At 33.8% G+C, this 9,919-nt stretch overlaps 1 protein-coding gene across 1 annotated transcript; it reads left to right on the forward strand.

Annotated features, from left to right (window-relative positions):
* The first annotated feature begins 238 nt into the window (after positions 1–238).
* LOC129949848 (F-box/LRR-repeat protein 14) lies at positions 239–5,350 on the forward strand. Its single transcript, XM_056061527.1, has one exon. It carries the CDS (start codon positions 712–714, stop codon positions 2,260–2,262), a length of 1,551 nt encoding a protein of 516 aa, XP_055917502.1. The 5' UTR covers positions 239–711; the 3' UTR covers positions 2,263–5,350.
* Positions 5,351–9,919: the final 4,569 nt, after the last annotated feature.

A 9,919-nucleotide genomic window follows, 5' to 3' on the forward strand; every position in this document is an offset into this window, starting at 1 on the left:
ATTCAAAAACAAGAGAGGATATTCAGCAACAATACTCACTCACTGTCACTCTCAGACTCTCAGTCTCACTTTGCCCCTGCTCCACTAAAACTTAAAGAAATTCTTGGAAATGCCCGAGGAGGGCTAGGGCAGCAGCAGGAGAAGGAGAATGAGAATGGAGAAGAAGGAGAAACAACCAAACACAACACAACAGCAAATTCTTTTGTGCGGCACATTTTAGTATTTAGTCTGTGTCAACTCGCTCTCCAGTTCGGTTCGTTTCGTTTACCGTAATTCGTGTATTAACGGAATTTATAGTCAAGTCACAATCAACAAAAAACCGTTTCGTCGCTTAGTTTTACTTGAATCTTGAAGGCAATGCAAACCATAAAAAAACGGTATCAGTTGTGTAGTAACAGTACATATACCTAGTTTAGTATTTTGTTTTTCCGTTATAATCAGCAGCCATCATAGTTTAACAGTTCAAAAGCATTTAAAAAATAAACCAGTGATAACAGTGGAATAACAACAAATAAAAAGCAAATCAAATTTTGAATTGAAAAATAAGAAAAAGAAACAAGTGATGTTGGGCACATAAAGTCAAAAGTTATTTAAACAAAAAATATAAAAATAAACTTACCTTCATTACAAAAATAGAATAAAGTGGCCCTAGTTAAGTTTTTGGTCTAGTTTCTAGTGAAAGAGAAAATTTCAAAACCCCAAAAAGTGAACATGACTACGAATGCCGAAATCCTACCCTACCATCAGACGACGATTTCGCTCCAAACTGCGGCAGCTCTGTCGAGCTATCATGGCGGTGGAGCTGGTGGTGGGGGTGGCGGTACAACTCATATCGGTTGGACAATGGACGATCACCTGTACCAACAGACCGAATTGCACGGAATGACTCCACACAGGACACATCACCTTCTCCGATTCACTCCCTACGCCCTGCATCGACCTCAGTTACAGACCCTCAGTCATCATCACCATCACCACCATGCACATCTGCCCCCAGCTATCTTCTTGCAGCATGCCACCGGATCTGCAATGAAGTCTCACCAGCGTCCCGCAACTCCAGCTTCACCTCCTCCGCCAGAGGGCACACACATCGGTCATCTGTATCCAGAGATCCTCGAAATGATCTTTCAGAGGCTTCCAGTCAAGGATCGCGGTCGTGTGGCTCAGGTGTGTACGAACTGGAGGGATGCCGCATACGCCAAGAGCGTGTGGAAGGGAGTACAGGCCAAATTGCACCTAAAACGCTCTAGTCCTAGTCTCTTTGCATCGCTGGTGCGAAGGGGTATAAAGAAAATCCAAATTCTCTCCCTGCGTCGATCACTGCGCGACTTGGTCATGGGGGTGCCAAACATGGTCTCCCTGAACCTCAGCGGTTGTTATAATGTGGCCGACATCAATTTGGGACACGCATTCTCCATGGACCTGCCCAATCTGAAGGAACTTGATCTTTCCCTCTGCAAACAGATCACCGACACTAGTCTAGGACGGATAGCGCAACATCTGAAGAACCTCGAGACCCTGGAACTTGGGGGTTGTTGCAACATCACGAATACTGGTCTCCTCCTGATCGCGTGGGGTCTGAAGAAATTAAAGAACCTCAACCTCCGATCGTGCTGGCACATCAGTGATCAAGGCATCGGACACTTATCCGGGCTGAGTAAGGAAACCGCGGAAGGCAATCTAGAGCTGGAATATCTCGGTCTGCAGGATTGCCAACGACTGAGCGATGAAGCACTCGGTCACATAGCACAAGGTCTAACGTCACTTAAACGAATTAACTTGAGTTTCTGCGTCTCGATAACCGACAGTGGACTCAAGCATCTAGCACGGATGCCCAAGTTACAGCACTTAAACCTACGATCCTGCGATAACATCTCCGACATTGGCATGGCCTACCTTACAGAGGGCGGCAGCGGTATTATCTCCCTTGATGTAAGCTTCTGTGACAAGATCAGCGATCAGGCTCTCACGCACATCGCTCAAGGTCTCTTCCAACTGCGATCACTGAGTCTCAACCAGTGCCAAATAACCGATCAAGGAATGCTCAAGATCGCCAAATCCCTGCACGAACTCGAGCATCTGAATATCGGTCAATGCAGTCGGATAACCGACAAGGGTCTTCAATCGCTCGCCGATGATCTTATCAATTTGAAAACTATCGATCTGTACGGTTGTACGCAATTGTCATCGAAGGGCCTGGATGTGGTCATGAAGCTGCCCAAACTGTCGAAGCTAAATCTCGGATTATGGCTTGTAAGATGATGCGTTAATGGGGAAAAATCGCTGCGATCTTTGTTATCGTATTTGACATCACCAAAGTACTACAGGATCATCGTTATATTCAACATCATCCTCATCATCACCATGATCGTCCACTGTAATAGCTTTTTTTATAAAATTTTAAATTAATTTTATAATATGACAATTTGCCATATTTATTTTTAAACAAAATGTTTTCTATACATTATAGGTGATTTATTTTAATATAATTTTTATTGTTGGTTTAATTTTTAATCTCAAAGTTATCGCTTCTTTTTTCCGTTAAAAACAAAATATCGAAACATGAAGCATGAGAATGCGCTGTCATTGTTATCAGGGTTGCCATAAAGAATTATTTCAATATCGAATGATTAGTTAAATGACAGTTACAAGCTTTGACTTTATCGATCCTTAAGTCAATGACACAAGAATGTCACTGTCAAAATGGTTTATAGCTTTAAATTCATTCACTTTTGTTTTCCCACAAAATTCTTCTTAGCGATTATATTGAAGTTCGTGTCAGTAGAAAATTAAGGGGATGTTATCGACTTTTCAATTTTCTTCCAAAACATACTTTGGATAACACATTGAACGCACCCATATTTTCCTTTTATAGCATCGAAGTATGTATTTAACGAAACTCTTAGAAGGGGTCGATATCTAGTTTCAATAGCTAAATATATTCTAATTTTGAATTTGTAGGTAGTTTTGCCGTTATTCAGGTTATGAATCAGATTTCGTTACTTAGTATTTCCATCATTTAAAAGTTCTTGAACTTGAATTCCATAAAAGAAGTTTCGTTAAATATTCTTTTGTTAATCTTTAAAAAATTCCTTAGTAATTATTTATTGTAAAAAACTCATTTTAGTTTGAGAAAAATAACAAATCCTGTTTCTACCCTTCTCTGTTCCTTTTTGTTGTAGTCTTCTTTGACAGTTCTATGCATTATGATAAAAGTTGAGAAGATTATTGTGTACGCTTGATTGACATTCACGCAATTCTTTTTGGATTTTTCACAAAACAAAACTAGTCTCCTTCCTTTCTGGTTTTTTTTTTCATATTTTTTTGTCTTCCCTCTCAAAGAAAAGAACATCACTGACAAATTGATTTGCAATGCATAAAAGAAATTTCGCGCTTCAGGTGCTCGTGGTAACGTTAATTTCCCATGAAAACCGGAGTGACCTCTTCTTGTGCTTTGTATGCGTTCTTTTCATTCCTTTTAGATAGTTTTGTTGCAACTTGGGGGGTTCTTAGTGTAACACCAGGATTAAAAAAAACAATGTTACAAAGAAACTAGTTCTAAGATCTGAGCTTATTTTTGTGTTTGGAAAGATTACTGTCAAAAAACTCATGAACGTTCCTTTTTCTTAAAAACGGGTTCACCACAATGTGTCAAATTTAAGGTTTGGCGTATTTTTGAGAACAAAAACGAAAAGCATTTGTGATATAAGATTATTGACCGTTATAGATCATAATTTCAACGTGTGATAAGCTTACATCTATTGTGAATTAGCCTTATTGCATTTGTCAACTGTCAATTAATTTGCATTGGTTGTCTTGTAAGATTTGCACGTAGCAACAAACTGACACCTTTAAAATCTTTTTGTTTAAATGCATTTAGTTCTATTTTTGTTATTTATAATAATTTAATGTTGATACTTTTATCAATTATGTTGTTTAAAATGATTGAACTTTGATAATATCAGTTATTATGGATAATATTTGATTTTCGCAAAAAAGTTGAATATATTGCTTTATTTAATAAAGTTTTAAGATGCAAACTTTAATAAAGATCAATTTTTCATCACTTTTATAAGATATAACAAATTGGAGGATGTCTTGAACTTTTATTAAGTGAATGAGCCCAAAAACAAAATGGATGACTGTATTCAATCACATTAGTTAGGAAGCCATTTTTGTTTGTGATCTTATGACAGATGTCTTTGGTTTCCACTTTCCTTAAATTATAGCAATCAAACTGAGTAATTAACTTGCCAATTCCATCTCAATATTTTTAATTTAAAAAGGTCAAGTTACTTGAAAGAAAGTTTTATTGTGTGAAAATAACATATCGAAAACGTCATAAGATCACTTTGACGTTTTGGATTTGTTAACTCGGAGTCTAATGAAAGTTGGTAAATGAGTTTCTGTAGTTCACTAAAATAAACGAACCCAAAGTTTGAAACCGATCAGTTCTGTTTGACGTGTTCCATAGGAATTTCTTCTTCCACTTGTCAGAATCAGAAACGTCATTATTCTGCTAATACACGACGTTTACTTTTGATTTTTGAGTACAAACTTCGAAAATGTACTCAACTTGATACAATATTACAATCGTAATGATATTTCAATGAAGATTATGACTTAAAAGTCTTCGTGTAATAGCAGTCTTAAAGGTGAGCCCTCACTTGACGGAATTGGAAAACATATCTAAAATGCACTGTGGCATATTTTCACGATGCGGTAGAATGTTTCGTATGAAATTGGTGCTCATAAAATCGTGCTTAAATATTTCACTACATTTAACACTTAACGTTGAAATTTGAATTTTAAACATCCGAGAGTGTGATAAATCAATTTTTAAAAATATTGCGTCGTTCAATTGGTTTCTTGCAGTTGTAGAACCAATTTGATCCGCCTTTCAAATTTTAGAACATTCAATCGTTCAAGCATATTATTTACTTTGTTCACAGAAGTCGACCTTCAATTTATTATTAATCTTTAAAAATCGTGGGGTTTGATCTCCGGATCAAATAAGTTGTTCAACTGATAAAAATACGCCACTTTCGAAAATGTCAAAAATAGTGATACTGCGAACATCTTTTGGTATGTTCAAATCTCCAAACACAAATTATGCAACGGCTATTGATAACATGCATTTTTAGAATTCACGTTCAGTGACAAATAATTGTAGAAGAGACAATTTTGACAGTATTCTTCAATGTTGAAAAATCAGTTGACGTTTATGGATGTTCAAACTCATAAACTACCATTTTCCTATCATATTAACTTTTATGCTTGATGTTTTCGAAACTGGCTCAAAAATATTTTTATTTTTTAGTTCAGAGTAGAGCTCGAACTGTCAAAAAAATAATTGATAATTTGATCTTTGAAAGCCGGGAAATTAAAAAAAATTATTGTCAAAACAATAAAAATGGTGGAAGAGGCTCGTCGGTCTAGTGCAGAAGGAAAGATAATCTAGAAAAAACTAATTGCATATAACATTTTTATGAATCAAAATTATCAAATGGCGTCAAATGGACCAACGCTAGGACTGTTTTTTGTAATTGATTTGATTAAAGGCAATTTTGAACGCCTTCAAACAGACGACATTTCAAATCATGACAGTTTAGTGCTCAAGTTGTTTCATAATTAAATCCGAGAGGTGAATTCATAAATGCAGAAAATCTGCGCTAGTACAATCGCATTCCTTTTCTAATACATTTGTGAACGCACTTCTAATGCAGAATGTCTGCAGTAAACAAAAAGGTCTGACTTAAGGCCCAACTATAATAGGCATAAGCAAACATAAGCTTATGTCAAAAACCCAACGATAATTCACTTAAGTTTGCGAAATTACTGCATAGCCATAATGCAATTTTGCTCACGTATCTAAATGTCACATTTTACTTATGCGGCGAGCGACTGGGATCGCTCTTGCTTAAGTGTGCTTAAGTTAACGAAACTGAGAAAAATTGAACGAAACGGAGCTAGACTCCATTATGTTCACTCGTATTGAGATTCTTTGTATTCGGACGTTTACTTATGCGCGCATATGCTAGCTTATGCCTATTATAGTTGGGCCTTTAGTCCGATTTGTATGTAAACAGAGTTCATAAACGTCAGAGAAAAATGGCTGCCAAACAAATTTTGTTGAACTTCATTTTTGATTTGCTTACCGAAAAAGAAAAGAAAATTATAATTATTTCTGCAGTCAAACAAATTCAGCTGCACAATCTGCCCGACGCTGCCTACAGTCTGACATTTATGAACGGTAGGTACTGCAGTTCGACTAGGTTAGTTCGATCGAAAATTTAAATTTATGAATGCAGATAACGTAGTTCTTAGTTAGGCTGACGTTTATGAATACACCCATACTCTGCTTAGAACTCTACTCTACTCTGTTCGCTCAGACTCTGCTTAGTGCTCAGCTCTGAACTAAAAAAGAAAAACGCTAATAAATTGATAGGTTAGTTTGATAACAACGAAACAGAGTACAAAAATGTATCTGTCAAATCAAGGACCCGTTCACAATAATTTGTGTTACAATGTTTGCATGTTCAAAGTTATGGTCAATTGACAACTTTTTAAAAAAAAGAAAGAGGAAGTACGAATATGGAAACAGAAAAAAGACTCTTGGTGACAGGAAGATGTAGAAATGGAAGATAGATAAAAACAAGGAGGACTTGAGAATTTAAGTAAATTTTATAAAATATCGATCCAGTGATCTGGGAAATGATCCCAAATTCTTTAATTTCAACGTAATCTTTTTTAATCTTAATGTGGCAACCCTGAAAAAAAAATAATGAACACAAAACGTGCATCGTTTACAAAAAAAAAATAGTCAAAAATTAGATACTTTTGAGAAACAAAAATACACACAACACATTTTTGAGTTTATTAAAACCAAAACAAAATTTAAACAAATTATAGTTTTTTTTTGTTAACAAAGAAAAATATTAAGAGATGAGATAAACACAAAATACAACAACAACAAAAAAATATAAATATACGTTCTTTTCTATTGTGATACATATATTAAAATTAATTACTAAACTAAATAATTATAAATAAATAATAATAATTAAACCTATACTATAGAAACAAAACAAAAAGAACACTATTTTAAGAAAAAATTAAAAAGAAAAAAATCGTAGAAAATTAAAGAAAAATTAAAAAAACAAAATACAATCTAGTTAAAAACAAATTTGTGAACAAATAAAACAAAAACAAAATTTACAAAATTTTAATCAAACTAAACGTTGTTTTTTTTTATTTTGTTTGTTTGATTTTAGATTCATTTAATTGTTTAAATTTTATAAATAAAATAAAAATACGCCCAGATATTTACTTTTGTCTTTTTTTCTACCACTTGTATATTAATTAATACATTTTTTTCTTTAATAATAATTATGTAATTATATAAAATTGTATAAACAAATTAAAAAAATAAAAGATTAAAATAAAAACAAAATAAAATAATTCAATTTTAATTTTTGTATTTGTTTGTTTTGTTGTGTAATTAAATTTTTTTTATAAAAAAATTAAAATTTTTAATGAAAATATTTTTACTATGTTATATTATTATTATTATTAAACTTAGGTGGATTATGTTAAAATAGTTCTTAAATAAAAAAAAAGAAACAAAGCAAACAAAAAATTATAATAATAATTATAAACAAAACGTGTAAATCTTAAAATTTAAAGAAAAACACAAAACAGCTCTAAGAAGTTATGAGAAGTTAAACAAAAGAAAAGAGAAAATTAAAGATAACCTCTATAATGGCGGAATGCGCAAAAATTTAAATACGTTTTTTTATTATCTACTATTTTTTTTTTTATTTTGATTGGATTTTTTTAAATTCACTGCAAGCAGAATTAAAGGTAAAGATGGGAAGTCAATTGCATTTTTCTTAAGTTGAGTTTACATATGGGCATTATGACAGATGCGATTTTATTGCGTCATATAATGAATTTTTGGAACTCTAAATCGTTTAATCGTTCAATTTTGGAGTTGGATTTATTTATAAAATTATACAAAAATCTCATAAGATACACAACTTTATGAAGGTGTCACAAGAATGTGAAAGGTTTCGTATTTATGGTAATATGTTTGACTTAAACTACTTAATATGCAAATATTCCTATTTTCGAATATTAATTCGATCAGTTTTACGCACATAAACACATAAACATCCGGGACGAATAGAAAAAAAATAAGAAAAATTGTATTTTAATATTTTATAATTTGAAACTTAGATTTTGGATTTCAATTCCGAAAAAAAAACTTGTTAACCCGTTTACAAGATCAACTTGCATAATCGGAGTTAGAGAAAATGCTGCGTATAAATGAAGAAAAGCTGGAAATTTTACTTTCTTTTTCGACTATGATTATTATTTTTATAGGCAGAGGTTAATTAAGTAAAAATGTCTATAATCAAAGATAAATATTATAGTGACAGAAGATGTAAGATTGTAGCGTATGAACGTGCCCTTATGATCTGCAAGAGTAACCAACACCAGTTCGGGACTTTGACATAAAAGCTTTCACTCTGAATGGGGAGTGTTCAGCCGACAGAAGGGACTTGAAAGTAAGGCATGTTTCTAGAACTCAATTGGCCAGCTGTCAAAAAATTGCCTCAACTTCATTGGAAAATTGACTGGAAAGTAAGTCAAGAAAAATCAAATATAAAGTCATTGTGTCAAAATGACACCTAATCATAATTTGTCATTGAAATGAAAGCTTAACTTTATTATTCTGGGATTTATTTGTTTTTTGCACAATTCTATTTGATGTTTTATGTAGAAGGGTTTCTTTTCAAACTGACAAAGGAATGAATAATATTTTTTATTAAAATACAAAATACAGGTCAAGATGGAAATTTAGCTTGACTGAGAATTGTCTTTTTGGTAGTTTTTGAACGGTCAACTGAAGGTAGAGGTTAGTGACGTAAAGTTCCCAATTTGAAATCTTATGAGACTTGAACCTGTCCAATATTTCGGTTTTTGGCTTATCGTCACTTTTGAAGCTGTCAACATTGACATTTGAACAGCTGTCACTTTTATGGCACAAACACGCTTTGGCTCCGTCTGCGTTACGGTGGGCCTGCTTCAAGATTGCTTTGAATGACATTTCTATTATTTCATCCCTCCAAAGAGCAAATATTTTTTGTTGACATTTTTTTACAGCTCTTGAGCTGTCAGACAAAGAAAATGTTCAGATAATTGAACTGGAGCTTCCGTCTGGAGTCACATTACGTTCTTTTCCTTACGATTGTCAAACGAAACGTGAGGTCGAAGCTCTATTGTGATAGCATGCATTGAATTCCTACCGCTGAACTCGTAAACGTCAGGTGAAGCCGAAGCTGAAGCGTGTTTGTGATTCAGCCATTAAATCTGTAAACTTTTGACATTTACTAAGTTTTTCAATTGGCTACTGAGATTTTTTGATTTAAAACTTTTAGACTTTTTTATTGGGTCTAATGGTCCACAATCCGACAAGAAAAGTCACTTTTAAGTCAATTTCATTTGTGTCAAAATGACAAAAATCAAATCAAATGGGGTGGCGCAACAGTGCGTTGTGAACCAGGGCCTAGTGACTTACAACTCTCAACCATTCCTGTGTGCGAGTACTGTTGTCAGGAATGGAAGGGACCTACAATTTAAGGCCGAATCCGAACGGCTAATTTGAGAAAGCACTTTTTCATGACAAGAATTACTCTTGAAGGATTTGTCAATTCCTCGCAAGAGGCAGTACCCGCGAAAATTATTTTTTTAATTAAGCTGGCACAGGCAGGAATTGAACCCAAGACCCCTTGCATGACAGTCCAACGCACTAACCATCATGCCACGGGTAGTTGTCAAAATGACAACTAATCATAATTTTTCATTCAACTGGAAGCTGAACTTCATCATCCTCGGATTTATTTATTTTGTGCAA

Source organism: Eupeodes corollae, chromosome 3 (assembly GCF_945859685.1).
Source record: "Eupeodes corollae chromosome 3, idEupCoro1.1, whole genome shotgun sequence".
Lineage (NCBI taxonomy): Eukaryota > Metazoa > Arthropoda > Insecta > Diptera > Syrphidae > Eupeodes > Eupeodes corollae.